This window comes from Haliaeetus leucocephalus, unplaced genomic scaffold (genome assembly GCF_000737465.1).
Source record: "Haliaeetus leucocephalus isolate CR32 unplaced genomic scaffold, Haliaeetus_leucocephalus-4.0 Scaffold180, whole genome shotgun sequence".
NCBI classification, from domain to species: domain Eukaryota; kingdom Metazoa; phylum Chordata; class Aves; order Accipitriformes; family Accipitridae; genus Haliaeetus; species Haliaeetus leucocephalus.
In genome coordinates this window covers 925,071-944,741 of record NW_010972616.1, presented here as the reverse complement: position 1 = coordinate 944,741, position 19,671 = coordinate 925,071, and the positions used below count along the sequence as shown (strand labels likewise).

Below are 19,671 nucleotides of genomic sequence, written 5' to 3'. Positions count from 1 at the left end.
GGGAGGCGAAAAAAAATTTTTTTTCTCCAACCCCCACAAGTTTCCCCCCCCCCCCCCCCAAAAAAAAACCAAAGAAAAGAAAAACAACCAAACCAGAGAGGCCCTGGTTGCATTACCTGTCTGAGACTGGTACCTAATACCAGGGACAGAGTAGAGCAACAAAGACTCTGGCAGAAGTGGAGAGCAAATCTGGGAAGGCATCTTTGCAAGATTTCCCTACTGCAAACCCTCAGCCTTGAATTTTATCACAAAGAGGGAAAGGTATGGTTTAGCGGATATAGTGCTCACTTTTAATGCACCACCAATTACTTTCATAAATTCTCTGTCTATGTTGCACCCTTTGTACCTCAAAAGGAGCTGTGACACTGCTTTAAGAGCTGTGCAACAGAGAAACTTCACCTTACATCTTACACTCGTACAAAACCCGAGGACCAAACTGCTTGCCTAGATTTAAGCTGCTTGGTATTACTGAGGTTGCCTAAGGCATCTGGAAACTTGTCCCAAAGACTCCAGGGAATTCCCTGGTGCCATCGCTTTTTATGCCTGGGAGAAGCTGGCTCGGGCTGGCTGCAGCAGTTTCTGCTGTTCATGAGTTTCAGTCAGAGGCCTCTTCATTTAGATTTGTGGTGGTGAGATACCTAAGCTGTATGCTGGGAAACTTGTTCAGTAGCAACACAGGTAATACATTTGAACTAAAAACATTGCTAAAATTAACTGTTTGTGACATATGTGGCTTATGCTGAGCACACAGTGATGGATATGGCATGGTGTAAACATGGTTTCACCACTTTTCAGTGGTAAGTCATAGAATTAATCAGTGGCTTTACCATTCATAAACAGCTATTAACATAAGCCATTTCACATTGAGTTTTATGGCAGTTTCAGCTAGTAGCCAAGTGTGGGTAGTGTTTACGTGTACTGGAGCTGATGAGAAAAAGATGGGTTGATGTGATGAAAAATCAGAAGGAAAGATAAGCATTTTTCATATTGTTTAACAATCTTGGTGGTCCTGCAATTGTTAATAAAAATAATTCCTTTGTTTTAAGTGGGAGAAAAAATCGTCACCTTTCCCTTTCTTTCCTTCTTACCTGAAAGAGGAAACAGGTGGAGGTTTTTCCACAAAAATTATTTTTTAAGTAAAAAAATGAAAATTTATGACCAAAATAATTGTTTCAAATATTATTTCTAATGTCCTTATCAAAAGGATATCAAAAAGACATATATTCATATCAAAAGAACATTTGTCTTTGGAAAAAAAAAAAGATTTTGTGTTTCCAGGTAGATAGAACATGCACACTTTTATACCATCAGGCATGCACAGGAATAGCCACACTGGATCGTGACAACAGTCCCGGGTCCTCTCTGTGACAATGGCTTGAATATAAGAGAGGAAATAGCAGACTATTTTATGTATGTAGAGAGACAGCTACACATATAAAACAATGCCTACAGTACTGTATAAACTATGCCTACATTACTGTATATGCATCACTGTAAAAAAAGGATTATCCTTGTAAGTATGCATAGCTTTTCACATTGTTCTGTGGATTTGTCATTACATTCTCAAGTGGCACCTGTAGAGAAAAGATGGTTTCTCAGTTCCTCTCACTGCCTCAACTGTAAGGAAACAAGACCCATGTGGTTTAACTATCAGAGGCCACATATCCTATTAGTATAGTCACATCTTCCTTTTGGTAATTTCCTCCCATCTTTTTTTTCTTCAACTCAGTTGTTTCCCTGGAAAGAAACATTGCTGTTTCCCTGCATGTTCTTGCAAAAGGAGCATCAGCTTCAGAGCACACTAAGCTTCCAGTGATTTGTAACAAAGATTCCTCAGAACATGACAAATTGTGATGATATGATAATCCCATCAATTAAATAAAAGGAATTAAGTTAAAAGTATTTAGAGTTTCTGTAGTAGTAGTCACTGGGTTAGTGGGAGAGAGGAGATTTCATATTTACTAACCTGTGATTTAGAGACAGGAGCCATGGGAGTGCTTTGCTGTTTTGGCCACTTATGAAAATATATATATGATTAATTTTTACTGACATTAATCGGAAAAAAAAACCCTCCTGCAAATAGCAGTTTATGCATTTGGGGGGTGCAGGTGAGGGTGGGGGCAGCAGGGGTTCCTTTTCCTGATGCCTCTCTGTTCTGGGCTTTTTTTTCCCTAGATGGGAAAGTACACCCTGGACTGCCTGTTCCTCATCCTGTGGAGGGGGCATTCAAAGCCGCAGTGTCTCATGTGTGGAAGAAGACATTCAGGGACATATCAGCCCCGTGGAAGAATGGAAATGCATGTATACTCCAAAGATGCCTGTTGTCCAGCCTTGCAATATATTTGACTGCCCAAAGTGGCTTGCTCAGGAATGGTCTCCGGTAATCAGCTTAGCTTTGTTGATTTTGTATTTACGGCACTAAGAATATATCTTATAGTTTAGTGAGCTTGTGGAAGTAGGAACATTCACTACTTTTCTTTCCTTATTACCATGACCTTTGTTCTAAATTACGTTATTTGTCTAACTGCAAAGTATATACTCAGGAATAATGTATTAATAAGATTAACATGATTAAGGAGAATGATGGGAAATATATCAGATCTGTAATGTTAATTAGTGAACTTCTACTAATAATAGACTAGGAACAAAAATGAAATATACAAAAGAAAACCAGTAAGCATGTAATGGTATCTCTTTATTACAACTTTTCAGCCATAAATTGAATATAATGAATTGCTGAGAAATTTCCAGAAATACACAAAGCGATAAATTACTCTGCTCTTTGATGCTTGCAGTTGTCTGTTCCTGATTCACCGTTCCCTCTTTTTACTTTCAAAAGTAAATGTCTTTGAAATGTCTTTCTACAAAAGTAGAAAAGTATTTTGATTTTGTACATAAAGACTTAATTTTGAATGTAGTTTCTCACCACCCCAGTTTCTTAACAAGTAAAATCGGTTTTAGAAGCTAAGCTAGCTTATCCGCAGTTCTTCACTGATTGCTAAGTGTTTAGTGATTTCCACATGAAAGCTGCTATCCAAAAGCAAAGTAATATTGGTAGTGTCCATAGCCCTCCACACTGGTTGGTAGTTTTGATCCTGTGCAACCACTTCTGAAACAATCTGTACAGGGGAAAAATTGATGTACCTTACCAAAAATAAATGAAAAAAATACTAAAGAAAGTGTCTGAGGGAAGAAAGCCCAAATAGTTTCTCATTCTGTTAGGTGCCATGTTCCAAAATAGCTGAGTGTCACCTCTGTTAACCCATAAGCCCCAGTACTTTGTGCAAGCAAAGCAGAGTGGCTCCAGATGAAACTGACGGCGTGTTACTAAGCATATCCAATATGGGACAGATGGCCACAAGCCAAGTAGCCAACTCTGAGAGAGTGATACTGTGAGAGAAATCCAGCAGCAAAATGTCCAAACCAAGTAAATGTACAGAGAAAAAAGGCACAAATTTCTGTTAGTTTTATACCTTATCCATAACTACCAAATATTATGATGAATAACTTATGTTCAGGGCTCGGTGTTTCTGCATCATATTTTGCTCACTGATGTACACATACTTGTATTGCATATTCCCCTTTTATTTATCACTCCTGTGACATATCACATGCAACTTTTTTTATCTTTTTTTTTCCCAGTGCACTGTAACCTGTGGACAAGGACTCAGGTACCGTGTGGTCCTTTGCATTGATCACAGGGGGATGCATACAGGAGGCTGTAGTCCTAAAACAAAGCCACACATAAAAGAAGAATGCATAGTACCCACTCCTTGCTACAAACCCAAAGGTAACGAGGCAGAATGGTTCACGTACATTTTTCAGAGCTCTTCCATGTTGACCAGTTTTGATTTGTTGCTGGTAGCACTGTTTCCACCTGCACTGAGTTGTGAATTTGCATCTTTAAAGGCCTGCCATTCCTATTCCAGTCTGCCTGCTAACAGCCTGAAGTGAATGCTGGCCCCTTCCTCTTTCTTACAAGCTCCAGGGTTTCCACTGTTAACTTGTGGTACAGCAGACCAAGCAATATAACTGTAAATTTGATCATTGTGTAAGCAGGTTTGACCTCACTGATTGTGTCTGGGCTAAATTTGCCCTGTATTTTAAAAGGAGTTAAATAAATAAATAACATTTATGGTAGATAAATGTAACCATAATTTTAAAGTGCCTGTTCATAATTTGGAGCTTGAAATAGGTCAGAAGCAAGCATTGTACATCCCAAAATGAAGTTCCTCTTACTAGCAAGGCTGCAAAATTTGGCAAAGTGTTAGACTTGAAGCGTCTTATAGCAAGGAGTACTCAGTTTGTATAGAAATGTTTCTTGACCTGGGCCTCAAACACAGAGTAATACTGGGGTAAATGCCCTACATTTTGTTGAGAGAAGGATAAAACATTTCTGCAGCTGTTTGGACATTCTTTTGGGGTAGAAATGTTAGAAAAAGTCCTGGAGACTGGATTGGATTAGTGGGCAGTGGCCTAGTGCAGCAAACACAGGTATTTGACCATTTCCACAGGTATATGAGTGTACATGTGTTTGTGTGTGTACACAGCTCTATCAATACAACCTCTGTGTCTGTATGCTGACTAACTTACGGACACTTTTGGGCTATAACACTGCACGTGAACTTAATTTCCCTAAACTGGAGACTTAAACCCCACCATAAGAAGAAATCAATTTCTTTTAAAAAAATGAATTCCCATCCTGATACATATTAAGAGCACTTATTATGAAGCCCTGTGAAATAGGAGTGATCTGTGACCTTGTGCTGGTCCAAGATGGAACAGTGAAATTTGGAATTTTAATTTCTGCACTCAGTGGCCCGTGATGGGCACACTTGCCAAGTTTCAAGATTCCAATTTATCTGGACCATGAGAAATCACTGTGTATGCCAGCCACCAAAATGGCAAAACCCAGGCCACAGGGAGTCTGGAGAGTAGAGTATGTTTGGATTGTATTTTGCTGGCCAACATGAGCTCACTCCGTCCAATTGCAAGATGAAAAAAAAAAAAGTCCCTGTGGCTGTGTTAGCATGACTCTGAGCCTGATACAGAGATTCAGTGGGTTTGGGCTCAGTCAGTGAGCTGCTGTTATGGGGCTTTATCTGTTTATGGTGTTCAGAGCACAGGTAAAGCAAGATCCTGTCTGCCTGCAGCATACGTGTAAGCAAAATGCACTAAGACACAAAAAAATCAGGTGTTGCAAACCACCCACAACTGACTCCTGCCTAGGGAACCTGAGAAGGCTGCAGGACCAGCTAGGAAAGCTTTCCTTACCTGCATTTCTTTAAGAAATCTCTTCCAGTGGGACTTGTCTGGGAACAAAGTAAATTGCTGTTTGCTGGAAGACCACCCTTGCAACATATTGGCATCTTTACCCTCGATAAACTCTTGTGCTGCCCTCTGCAGTACATACATAATTAATTTCTGATTGTAGGTGGTTATTTCTTTCTTCCATTTTTTCCCATGGGATGGAAAGTCCTACACAAAGCATACTGTTTTGCTTGGGTTTAATTTTACTCCTCATCTTGGTTCTACAACACTCTCACAGTTGTCCCTCCATAATGCAAGTGGTAATGTTTGAAGACCCATGTATGTGAAGGCTGAACCATGCTTTCAGAAGAGAGTTGGACCAGATGATATCCAGAGGTCTATTCCAATCCAAATCTATTTATGTGTTGGAAGTTTGTCGTTTTTATTTCACAAATCTAGAGTTTAGAAATTTAGAGCAGTAGAAGTAGCAAAGTACCTCTCCTCTACTGAATGTTTTAATCTTAGCCTGCTTTTTCCTTCTGGAGCTGGATTAATATAAAGCAGAAAAACAATCTTCCTAGATGACTGAAGCAGCAAGACAAAAAATGTGGAATTCCCTCTTCTTTTAACACACTGTGCTAAACAGAAATAGAATGCAAATAGTTCATGTAATTTATTTCATTTTAGTTTATTCAAGCACTTAGGCACTTTATCTTACACCAATAATGGGAAAAAAATGGGATATCCCTGGATTAAGTAACGATTTTCAGTTTTAATAAAGTAGGTGTATTCATCTAATACAACTCTCTGTAAAATATAGGATTTAAGTGTTTTTACTGGAACAGTTTTATAAAAGAAGAGATTTTACTTTAATCTCCAAAGGTAACAGTTCCTCCTTAGCTTATATTAGGAGTGCTTTTTAGTCTTTCTTTTTTTTTTTTTTTTGTCAAAGCACACTGTACAACATCAACATTTCTAATCCTCTAACAAATTTTACAGTGTAGATGATAATTAATTACACCTCTGAAAAGTTATTCTAAAAGTCACATAACAGACAACGGTACAAAAGAGCTTTTGCTTTTTATAAACAGTTGCATCCAAGTAAAAAAAAGCACAGAAGTAAGATCTAGCTTTCCAAAACCCATAAAACAAGCTGCAGAACATATAAATAGAAATATCTCCTACATATTTTGGATAACAAATGCAGTAAAATATAGATTAAACTAAGAGCTGTGCTGGCAAATATTCATCCTTAAATAGCACTAATAAATATGTTAAAGTAAGAGCTTGGCCAGCTATTTCTAAGAGAGAGGCATAGTAACTCTATTACTGTCCCTTTTTTCTTCAGTTAATAACTTGCTCCAAGAAAATTTGCTTGACTAAAGTTGCAGTAGCTGTGTAATCAAGTTGTAAGTTGTTATTGCTCTATGATACAACTGACAGGTGGGAAATTTCGTGTGCATATGTGAAAGGCTCACTGTTGTGCACAACAGAGTCACAGAAAATTTCTGACTATTCTGAATGACATTAATCTGCTCCCGTTGGCAAGTACAAATCCAGGCATTATGTAAACCTGAAAGGCTTAGGTGATTTGTGAGTGGCAAATAGGTATGGCCCTGGTTCTCCTCAGCAGTCTGAGTGTCACTCCCTTTTATTTGTGTTTTTTCCCCTGATCCTAGCCCAGAAAGTTTTGTTGAAATGCAAAGCTCCTTCTCAAATTATAGTGCCAAATTTGCTCTTGCTTTATACCCCTGTGGAGCTAAAACAGTTCCACCACCTTCAGTTCAAATACTCCACTTTGACACTGCATGAAAGCGGAGTTTGGCTTGTGAAGCAGCATGGCCCTGCACTCCCCAGAGCAGAGCAGCTCATTACACTGTGTGCACATCCTGGAGGGGAAGAAAAGCAGCTCTACTGTTTTCCATCAGAAATGACAGAAAAAGTATCAAGCTCAGTTTTTTAAATCCACATAGCTGATGAACTGATAAACTTAAAGTTGAAAAGTATAGCTGGGCCATTTTATTACAGTTTCTCTGTTTTTCTGTGGTATCTCTCATCAAATGAGGATTTGCCTCCTTTTTGTAACCTATCAAAACCAAGCTTAATGTGTCTTCTGATGTTCTAAAATTTAAGGGTAAACACAGGGATTTTATACATTTTGCCTTTGCAATGTCAATGGAGGCCTGTTACACTTGCAAGACTCCCTCCAAAAAATACTTTCCAAAGGGCCAACTTTTACAGCCCAATTGTGTGGTCTGAAAAGTGATTTAATACTCCTTTCTGGCTTTAGAACACCATAGCCCTTCTAGCTGCAACAGTGAACTATCTGGTCCTATAACCTTGTAAGCATTATAGTCCAGGTGACAAAGGAGTTTTGTTCTCTCTCTTCTGCTCGCCTTTCTTTCTCTTTCTTATTTGTGCTCAGCCTCTACATGGATGAAGGCACACGTGAGTCACAGGCATGATCGACAAGAGAGGAGAGGCTGACACACGTAGCAGCATTGCTGCGTGCTTCCTATTTTCACATGCTTGTGCTTGTTCCATAGAGAAACTTCCCGTGGAAGCAAAGTTGCCATGGTATAAGCAGGCTCAAGAGCTGGAGGAAGGAGCAGTGGTGTCTGAAGAACCATCGTAAGTCTTAAAAATTTGCTTACAACAGGTTCTCATGATGTGGGGATCTGGGGCTTGTGCTGAACTAACACTGTCTCTTGAAATTGTAATTTGCTTTCATTGGAGTGTAATGTAAAGGCTAAACCCAATCATGTGGAAATCGATGGGCTTAAGGCTGTATCACACTTAGGTATGAAGAGACAGAATTCAAGAGGGCAAATGCAGATTTAATTTGAGCAAATACATGCATGTTGTATTTAAGGTAATTTACAATAATATTATAGTGAGAGTCTATCTACCTACATAGTTATATGTTCCCCACTACCACTGTATCTCTGCAGCTTAGCACCTTTTTCTAGTCTCACAATACCCCTGTGAAGTAAAAGGTAAAATACAGGGCAGCCAGTGATGATTCTCCCTTACCTCTCCCCCCCAGGAAGAGTGTAGTAACAGCAAATTAAATTAATTCATTTTAGTGGAAAATAAACTAGAAACCTCAGCCCTGTGGTTTGAATTGCCTTATCATCACTTACCTCATCATTTCAGTGATTTTCCCCTTCCTGCTTTTCTAGCCACTTCATGGTCTTTGCCCAGCCACCTTTGCAAGTTGGATCTCAGTCAGCACCTTGTACCCTATTAATAGCCCTTCCTCCTGCTGCAGGCCTTCTTGGATGGCAGGTTGGCCTGTGTGCATACATTGACAGTCCCCTCACGTTAGGGCTGCCTGAAATGACGGAAAATGTACATTTTCCTCCTAAATACATGAAATTAACTCATTATGTCCCTTAACTGTAACTTTTTGGTTTTTCTTTTCTGATTCATTTGTCTTTTGTTTTGTGAAAAAAATATCTTTGAGTTAGAAAGAGGTAGAGGGCATAAAATATTTACAGGTAATGCTGAAGGAAAAAATATTACAATAAAAAGCTGGAAAAGAACATTTCCACTTAGGGTTGATACCTACCTTTTTAATATATTAGCAAGAAAATCTGACTGTATGAATCTGACCTGGTGTAGCCAGGTTCTTCACATGGTGCTATTCAAAATACAGTTTAGTAGCTTCTGCATGTGCTCAATTTCATTAATAGCAGGACTGCAGAAGAAGTTAGAAAAATTTAGTGGTTTGAAAAAACCCTCAGAATTTCATTCAGAATTGAGGTTTATTGTCATTTATGGATAATTAATCTTCCTTAGCCTAATAAAATTGCAATGAAAAGGAAGCTGCAGTAAAACTGATGTACCACATAAACCTTTAGCAATGAGGTTGAGAAATTAAAAATACTGTTAAGATTATGTTTTGGATTTTTTATTCTGGAACTGTGATAAACGCATGCTATAATTGTAACCTCTGTACACAGCTTTAATCAGTATCCAGTTCCTCATGACTGAGCACATGGCACTTTTTATTGCAACTGCAGCTGTGTATTAGACCAAAAAACATTGCTCCTTATGCAATATGATTGCAGTTTTTTGCACGGTTAAAGTGAATTGAAGTAATTTGAAAATGAAACATTGAAATAGGGCTAGAGACATAGATAATAAAGCCTTTAAAATAAAAATTACTTTAATCCAGCTGCCATATGTATACATAAATACATGTATATACACACATACATGTATATACACACACATTTATACACACATATACAAACACACATACTTATATGTGTGTGTGTATATATATCAGTAGTAGCTATCATATGTAATATAATGAGTTGTTCAACTGTTTCCAGAGTTTTATAGACTTTGTAGGCTGATTCATTCTGAGTCAAAGTCTAGTAAATTCAATATTTGTAAATGTACTCATTTTTCATTTGTAAAGTGCAGTTTATTATCTTGTGACTTTTCTTGTGACTATACTAAACCACAGCTAAATGTGCTTTTATCAAACTGTAAATAACCCTTGGAAGCATACATAAAGAAGATGTATTATCAGGAATTTTATCAAAAGGAATCATACTGATATGTGGTCATATCTGGAACAATTTGTTACACTAAGAAATTTTTTGATAAATTTTGTGAACGTTGTTGACAGTACTGTAGAAGAAGAGCATAATAATATATATATATGAGTATACGTAGCTTTAAATATTAACAAGAAGAGGGTTGTAGAGAACAGGCATAACCAACAAGGAAAGATGAAGAGGCTTTTATTTATCATGACCTGTATTTTAATAAAATATTCTAGAAAACCTTATGGGTATATTACTTGTGATATTAAAACAGACCTTGAGAGATATAAAGGGAAAGGGGTTTAAGAACTTCAAAATGTTTTAAGTGCAGCTAGGACACCTCCTTACTTTATAGTTCGCTACTCTGGGGCAATAAAGGTCCTGTTCTGCAAAGACATTATAATCTTTTTACCCCATCTCATGCAACACTTCAGTGATACCAGTGGGATACTAACATACCAATACGGTGGGGCACAGTCCAGACTAGGTTCATTCTGCTATGGGGTGAATTTTGTATATTTTTTTCTCCCTGCAAAGCACAGCTCTGGGAGGGTGTATAATCTTTATTTTAGGCTGATGAGAAATCAACCTGACATTAAATTAAATTCAAGTATAGATTTTTATACAACAGCTAAAATAAAGGGCACAAAGTCAGGATCTTTATGCACACTTTCCCAAAGCTCAGAGATCTCTATGCCTCATGTTTAGTTTGGAATGATTTTTAGTGATAAGGCATGAGACAGAAAGACCAAATAAAAACTTAGAAAACTTGTGCTGAAAGGGCCATCCATACAATCCCCATCTGTAAACTCTAACCGCCATCTGCATATTGTTCCAGAATATCTAGTCTGTTGACAGTGACCTTGAGCAGTGAACTTGCACATAAAATTGGGTTTGGTGCCTCACTATTAATAGTGTTTTTCATTAATGTCTAACTTTAAACAGTTATTCGTTTTAGGTCCTGGTTATTAGATCGAAAAACTGTATGTAATGACATAAAAAAGGAGAAAAAACATTCAGAACTCACCAAGATACAACCAACAATCAATCAACTCTGATGCCAGTTTTGTAGCATCACTTGTCCTCATTCAGCTGTGTGGGAATTTCAAATACACCAGCTAGTTGAAAAGCAAGGTGTGTTATGTGATAATGCACTTTTTGGCCTGTGTTTCTGCTGCTATGCAGAGAAACAATATAATACTCCATGGCCTACCATGCTGACAGATGTCAGCCTATCACTTGCATATTTTGGCTGATGAGTGTAGGTGCATGCTAATTTCAGTGTTGGAATAGTCAAGAGTTTTTAAATGTTGGATCAAGCACTAGCTGGCATAAGACAGCATGTGATTGTGGCCAGCTATTTTGCTGACTGTGAATTTATGTAACTAGAACAAGACCATCAATTTCTTACTGTCTTACTCATAAGCATGTTGTAGTGTGTTACTTTGCTGTAAATATTTTCAGAAAACATACAAGGGGTTGTAAAAAACAATTTTAATTGCTTGCTTTCCCTTCTCTGAGGAAGCCCTTTTTTTTCTCTGATTCAATAGAGCAGAGCTGGCTGAGCAGGGTTTGAGGGTGGGAGTTGAGCTGGGCAGCCAGGATGGGCTTTCTTTGAGACCCCACTCCTTTGCTCAGCAGCAGGGTAACGATAGGCAGAGGAGAGGCAGCATGGAGAGGAAGGGGAACAGTTGCAGAGCAGGAGGAACAGCAAAAGGCATCCAGGGGCACAGTAAGCCAGGCGCTGAAAAGGCAGTGTTGTGTTTCATGAGCATGTTTGGTGAAAGCTGGAGTAATGGAAGTTTCTTCAGACAAGCTATGCTTATGTGATTTTACCGTTCACTCTGTATTGGTGCAGTAATTACCAATTTCATGACTGCACTTAGGCAGATGTCAGTAAGGACTCATTCTTTGCCTACACTTCATCTGAGGCTCTTATCGAGCTTTCTTACATCACCAAGTCATTGCCACCATTCTCCTCTACAGATAGGGTTGCTCTTTGTAGCCAGCAGACCATTCTTCCCTGACCACTGTCACCCTTTCTTCCTTATCATTCTTCAGACAGAGAAAGCAAACCCTATCTATAAGCAGCTATATTGTCCTTTTCAAAGTTTATTTTTGACTGGAAGTTTAAAAACTAAAGCTGGTAATTTTCAGTGGGTTTCTTCTATGCATTGAGTTCTCATATTTGTGATTCTCTGTATTGCTGTCTTGTGACTTTTATGACTTTCTATTGAATATGATTTTTGTTATGAAATTGCATACTATGAGTTATAAAGTTACACATTTTTTTACATTGTCCTTCCGCCTGTGATTTGTGATCATTCTCTAATGCATGCTGCTAGAGCAGCAGATGCCTCATTTTTATTCCATCTGTATGTAGTGCCTTCCATTATTTATTTCTTCAGGAATTTCTAAAGGAAGCACGTCTTAGAGTTTAATTTTGTCTGTATATGTCTATCTGTCAGTTGCCTTCCTCTTCTCTCAGTAATGTCTGAATTTATTCCTATTAACTGAATTTGACAGAGGTATAAAGTCATCACAGAGAATTTTAACCCTCTGTCAAATTTGGTTGATATTCACCATGAAACTCAGTGGTAGTATTTTCCACATTTCACTGAACTAAATGACTTGATAGAAAACTGACACCCTACAATTCCCCAGTTCAAGGAAAGGTTTCTAAAGGGATTCGATCCTTAAGAGATACCAGAGAATCCACTTGGGCATTCAGTCTTCAAATATAAATCCATGTTAAATTGGTCTTCGTCAGTTCTGCTGCTCAAAGAATTAATCATAACTAGTTCAGCCACTTGAAGTCTAGAGGGGATAGTTATGTTTGTGTTGTCTGACCTGCTGCACCCCTAGATGGGGGCAATTAAATATTAATTGCTGACAGAACTACTATGAAATACTCTAGGTTTGTAAGAAAGTATTGTAATCTTTGTTAGGACAAATGTTTAAGGTGAGGAGTCCTTGCTGTCCTGTGTTGTCATACATACTGTTCTGCTATTGCTGTCCATCTCTGAAGGGACAATTCACCAGGCTTTGGAAGTATGTTATCTGAGAGAGAAGCCACAGTATCCTTCTGTCTGACCTCTTTCACTGGAGCTCATTACACCAGCACAGCATGGCAGCCAGAGCCAGAAAGAGCAGCAGTCGTGATTAAAAAAGCATGGGTTTTTCTATGTATAATGAGATTGGGTTTATGGGTGGTGAAGGGTTGTTTAAAAGATTTCTGTCTCTAGCTCTTGAAAAATGTTTTTGTATGTTAACACCATACCCAGCTTTTAACATACTGCCATAAATAACCCTGGTGCTAGCCATAAAAAGTGGGGGGGGTAGGGGGAGCGGAGGAAGAGGGCAAACAATAATATCTGGATGCCAGATGGCACCATCATAGTGATGGGGCCAGTTCAGTAAAAAACAAAAGGAAATTCCTGACATGCATCAGGGGGAGGGAGGGGGCCAAAGCCGTCAGGGAACTGGATATGGACAGAGAGGCCAGTGTGGCAGAGTCACCCAATATCTCTTTCTTTCTTTTCAGTAGGTATTTATGTTTCCAAAGACACATAAGCTATTTTATTTTGGTTTTGCCTGTTAAATAGTTTCCATTATGATGTTTGTACCTGATTCACAGGTTAAAAGTAATTCTAAAACAACTTAGAAATGTTTTACTTTAAAAATATGTTATATGATTATTGAATTGCCAAAAATGTAGTGAGGACATAGACAGATACTATCAACTGCTAGGCTGTTGCTTGTTCACTTTGGTGTCATGTAGTAAAGAGGAAGAAAGAAGTTTGGGGAAACTTGTCCATATTAAGAACTAATGGCAAAAAAATTAAACTATATATGTTGTTGGTCATAGGGAAGATCAGCAGTGCAGCAGCCTAACATTAGGTAATGATTTCTATCTATGTATTCAAGGACCCCTTTGGACAGTCACCACTACTTAGGATTTATGTGTAATATCTATACAAGGCAGAAGCAGTTATCTTTCCCCGGGGAGAAAGGCAGCAGTGAATTTATGGAGAGCACCAATGGTATAGAATGATTTGACACAAAGCTGAAGGAAAAGATCATATTCGAACTAAACTGAGGAGAAACTATAGAGGGACAGATTGAAATCACTCAGTTTGGAATTGGACCTATGCAGCTGGCTCTGGTGCCATTACTCTTACAGATGGAGCCCTGAGATTTTACTGACAAGTGGTCATGACCTCTGTTTCACTTCTCTGAACAATGGCACCAGCAGCTACCCATGCTGTGTGTGAGCATCCTGTGGTGTTATTCACACCTTAAAACCTATGGAAAGGTGGCCTTTCCTGCAGAAAAAGGACAGATTTGCATTTCAGGTCAAGGCAAAGAGTCTGGAAGTCTGAGCTCAGTTCCCAGTTCTATCACATAAAATTTCTAAGCCTTTGAACAAGCCACTGAGCATTTTATTTCACTGGTAGTATTAGATGCCGTAATAGACAGGTGTCTGTGCCTTTAAACGCTCAGTCTTACTCATATGTGCCATTCTTAAAACCTCAGACTTTGTCTGAACCATGGATCTACCCAATGATGGATTAAAAAAAAAAGCATTAAGCAATAAAAATTAAGGGCAATATGTAATTAAGTGACAGTGAAGAAAATAAGCTATTTTTCTCCATAGCTCAATGGACATCAGTCTGTATATACACTTTTTTTTTTTCCTTCATAACACACATTGTAGGAACCCAAGTTCTAGACAGAAGAGCTGTGGCTATGTACATCAAGTGGTCTGGAGATCTTCACAAAACTCAGCAGGGCTCTCCATGGTCTCACCCTGAACCCACTATGACTTGCTGTGAAAGCTCTCCCATTATTAAGCATTGACTTTGTCTTTGTGTTTCTCTTCTTCTGATTTCCCCAGTTACATATATGTTGCTATATGGAGGGGAATACATACCAGTCCTTAGCTGTGCCCAGACTTTGAAGGAAAAAATATCATTATCCCAAGACTAAGTACTGCCATTGTCATCACTGTTCTCAACTTAAATTTTGACATCCCTTTTGCTGCCTTTATATGCAAGTGATCATTGCATAGCACATTTTAGTCTCCAAAAGCCAGAGTTTAAAATACCTTCCCTTTATACAATTTAAAGAAAGGAAATTTTTTTTAAAACACTAGCCACAATGTTGTCTGAAAGGGGCATTCTCATGTTTGAATGTGAATAATAATATCTACAAATGCAAATCATCCTTGCAAAATTGAGTTTGGCAAGTGGATGAAATTCTGTGGACAGCTGCAGTTCACTTGTATTTGTAGGTCCATTGGATGTGCAGCCTGAAGGCTAGACTGCTGTGCCTTTCACAGTTTGACCAATATTTTGTATTGTGCTTTACATACAAACACGGTAAGTTGGTTTTGCTGTCATATTAAAATTTCTTTAAAATATATTTTCAGTGATTGTAGTACACTACAAAAGCAATGAGCCAAAACCAGCTCAGTACAACATCTGAATGACTCCTGCAGAAGTCCATTGATGTCAATGGCATTGCATTTTTTTTCCTCCATTTCTAGAACACATTATGCAGCCCAGTGTCAGCTAATGTGCACATGACAAATGGTGCAATAGTCCCTTCAGCTGAACACAATCTTGTGCAAATTGTGAAACCTCAACAGCTAACAAAAACCACTGAAAAATACAATGCCTTTTTTAAATCCAGAGCTCACTTTTTTTACAAGAGTGTTTGTATAATGGGAAAACTTTCCTGGTCCATCACCATGAAAATGCCCACAGGTCGAGGAAACAAATATAGACTTCTGTGTATAAGGAACGCCCGTTTTTAACTGCCAGTTGTGTTTGGAGTTTTCCACCTTTCATTCCAACGTTTTCCCTTTTCCAGTTTGAGAGCACTGCTGCCCATAGAGGTGCCCATTTAGCGGGGAGTGACAGGTGGAGGGAACCTTCCGCTGTCCCACAGCTGCATGCTGTAATGTAGTCAGCACTTCAGCAGCTGAGTAGCAGCAGACACGGTTAAGTCAGTCATAACAAAGCAAGGTCATGATTTTCCCTTCTTCCAGCTTTCACTTCTCCACCTTATAGTGATCTCTCTAACATAGGAGCAAAAGACTCCTCTTTAAAATATTCATTAGAGCTCTCAGAACACACTGCTGTATTTTTCCTTTGAGAAAGAAGCATTGTCATGTCTGTTGTGCAGAGGAATAAAAGAAGTTGATCTTTGATGCAATGGCAACATGCTAATCACTGAGAATTATGCTAAGAGCTATGAAATAATGTAATCTCTTTGAGGCAAGAGGCAGCTTATTTTTCATTTGTACAGCTATTAGCACAGTTGGGTTCTGGCTGACAGCTACAACTGCTGCATTACTAGAACTAGTTATTGCCATTGTCTTATGAGGGTTGTTACTATAAGGACTATTATTGCAGTGGGATATAATTAAACAACATGCAATGACAACTGAAACACCCCTATCATTTCCTGTTTTCTAAAAAATCCTACTTCTCAGTAAACCTATTCCACTACTTCCACTTTCAAAGAAGGCTCAGATGGTAGCATACAGAAAAGCACACGCTGTGCAGTGGAAGGTACACTATATGCAGAACAAATAACTTTAAACCCATGTAACTGACTGCTTATTATTCACATACTTTTTGTGTTTTATGATCACAATTTGGCAACATTTATCATTAATGACCACACAAAGATATCTGAAAGCCTTTGTAATTTCCTGGGTTTAGGATGATGGAAAATTCAGAACCATTGTATATTTATATTATACATTCACATTACATAAATGTTCAGTATCTAATAACAAGTCCTATAGGGAGATTTTGTTTGCAGGGTTTTCTTGGGTTTTCCTCCCTTTCTTTCTGCTTTCCACTCTTTTCATTCTACCAACACCCTCTTTAGCAGCCAACAGTTATATTAGAATTAAATTACACTTCCAAATTTATCACTTAAAATGTAGAAATTGGGTCTAGAAAGCTGAATAAAATATAATTTCCTGAAGGTATTCCAGTGTTTTCATTATGAGTTGCTGACTAGGGTAAAAGAATATAATATGCAGTGTTTACAGATCAAGCCTCATTGCAGAAAGGATCCAGTCTGCTTTAATAATGTTCTTACTTCCCTTTTGTGTCCTCTCTCTCTTTTGTTCCTGTGTTTGTATGTGTGATACACATCATGTGTAAATATTCTGAGTATATGAACTATCTCTGTTTTTCTAAATGAGTAATTTTAATACCTGGCAAAATATCATCCCTTTTGGTTTGGAATACAGCAGCTCTTCAACAAAGCAAAGTTACACAACAATTCACAATGTTAAGTAAGACAGTTTCTGATGAAGACCAGTGCCTTTTTTTTGTAACCTAATTAGAATTTCTACCTTTCAGTTTGTCAGATCAAGAAGCTATACATTTAAACTAATCAAAATATCTAAGTCATATTGGCTGACGTGGTCTGTTTAATCTGTGACAGGAGATTTTCCACATCAAAATAGTATTGTAGCAGTTGCACAGTCTTAGGAAAAACAAGATGAGTGGCCCACCTGTACTATTAAAGACTATAATTCTTTGAAATGAAGGATATAATCTTTGAAACTAGACCAGTTTTTTAAGATAAAATGTCTCCGAATAGGGAATGGAATCACTTTGCATCATTAGTTTCTCAGAGGCTTTGCTCCAGGAAGAAATCTTGTGGTCTTTGTAACAGCATTATAAAATTGGAACATTCAAATGTTCCAATAATATATACAATCCATTTCTTTCCTTTCTATTACTTCAGGTGTATAGTGCTAGCAGTGGATATCAGGTTCATAACACAATGTTATAAATACCCACAAAGAGTAGGTAAAGAGATGCACACTCTCTGCTCTAGGAGACGATGCTATTCCAGTCAGGGATCCTGGTACATACACACTGGGGGTGCACCAGGTTCCCTTCTTGGTTTTGGATTCTTTTTTTAACCCCAGAGTGAAGGGAAAGTCGGTGGATGAAAGAGAGAAGGGCATAAAAGTACTTTCAAAGATGCAGATCACAAAACTAAATTTCCTTTTTCTTCCTATCAGACTGTTCTCAATGTGAGAAATTAGTTTCCTGTAGCCCCAAGTAGCCCTAGACCATAGAAGAGACAGAAGTGTGTATTGCCTTCAGCCCTGGGCAAAGCTGTCCAAGTCTGTTGTGGCCTATCTAATAAAGACCAAAAGGATAGGAATACTGTCAGTGGTAGCCTGTTTTCATCAAAAATACATCCCGTAAACTCTGATTTATTTGACAAATTTTGCTAATGCCTATGATTAGATGCTGAAAGACCTAAATTTCTGTCAGGCAGTTGACTCTATCACACAAAGCTTTCAGTTCATTAGATTAACACTCAAAAATATCAGTAAAGGAAAAAGTGCTGAGTTTGAAGGAGCCAACAGATCCCAAAGACTTATTGTTAATGGGAGAGTGTTATCAATAGGGATTGTTCCTGTGAGGTTCTTAAGGGATCAGTGCCAGATCCAACTACTCACTCTTCTGTTCTAGCCCTTGAAATATACCAAAACCACTGTCTTAGAATTTGCCCATGGCAGCAAGCTTGGCAGAATGGCCAAAAGAGCAGACAAGACAGTCAGACAAAACTATCTGAACCACTCTGTAACCAGGATTCACTACTGCAGTGTTTTAGTACCACCAACATCAGGTGTCTAACCATAAGTAACACAGGTCATGGAGTACCCTGGAATCATTGTTTCCAGAAGGATTTAGGAATGAGCATAGATCAACATGAGCCCAGCAAAACAAGGTGTGTTACATTTAAACAAGGTGGTAATGATGTGGTATGGAGTTGAATGTGACCCTTCTGCTTGATGTTAGGGTAAAATGCTAGGCCAATTTCCAGCACTGATTTTTTTTTTAAGATGTTGAAAAAGTGGTGACAGCACAGAAAAACTGAGAAATTATTCCATTGTTGAGAATAGCAATGGAACACTGTTTTTTTCAATGACAAGGGAAATTAAATGGGGGGGGGGGGGGGGCAGCAGGGGGGAAAGCTAAAGATATGGCAGGTTCTTTATCTTTTTTTATGGCTTCAAATTATGGCATAAAAATGGTTACTGCAATACAGCAACACTGAATGAAGTTCTTTTCCCTGTAATACTGCAACTAGCTGATAACAACAGCCCGTTCAATACTTAATAGTGACATAATTGTGGTATCAACTAAGGCAAAGGTGATCTAGGTTGAATACTAGCAAAAAGTAGCTAGTGGGATGATGACGCACATAGGGAGACTGTAGGATGGCTTGCACTGAGATGTTTTAGGATCAAGGCAGGTGTTCTAAGCGTGTGTCTTTCTTCCTGGATATAAAGAGACACTCAACATGAGTACTTGCGAGCCCTTCCACTGTTGCCATTAAGTTGTCAACAATATGTCATGGCTCTTATGGGTATTTCATAATAGCCCTATGATGAGGCGAAGCATTTTTTTCTCATTAAACACAGTTTGGCCTGCACAGGACTATACATGCTTGCCTGGCTGTTTGTGGACATAACGTGCCTTGCTTTCTTCCTTTCACAGCTTTATTCCTGAGGCTTGGTCCACTTGTAGTGTCACCTGTGGAGTGGGCAGCCAGGTGCGGCTTGTGAAATGTCAAGTGCTCCTCTCTTTCTCTCAGTCTGTGGCTGACTTGCCCATCGATGAATGTGAAGGTCCCAAACCTGTCTCTCAGAGAGCTTGTTACAGTGGTCCCTGCAGTGGGGATGCAGCCGAACATACCCCAGAGGAAACTGAGCTGCTGTATGGCAGCTTACAGGAGTTTGATGAGCTGTATGACTGGGAGTATGAGGGCTTTACGGAGTGTTCAGAGTCCTGTGGAGGAGGTAAGTGCA

General features: G+C 38.6%; 1 protein-coding gene across 1 annotated transcript in view; it reads left to right on the top strand.

The window, feature by feature from the left end:
* ADAMTSL1 (ADAMTS-like 1) overlaps positions 1–19,671 on the top strand; it is a 177,763-nt gene that overhangs the window by 83,691 nt on the left and 74,401 nt on the right. Inside the window, exons 12-15 of the mRNA XM_010564475.1 lie at positions 2,176–2,380; positions 3,643–3,790; positions 7,797–7,881; positions 19,361–19,662. Of these exons, the coding sequence (XP_010562777.1) occupies positions 2,176–2,380; positions 3,643–3,790; positions 7,797–7,881; positions 19,361–19,662 (740 nt within the window). The remainder of the gene's footprint in view (positions 1–2,175; positions 2,381–3,642; positions 3,791–7,796; positions 7,882–19,360; positions 19,663–19,671) is intronic.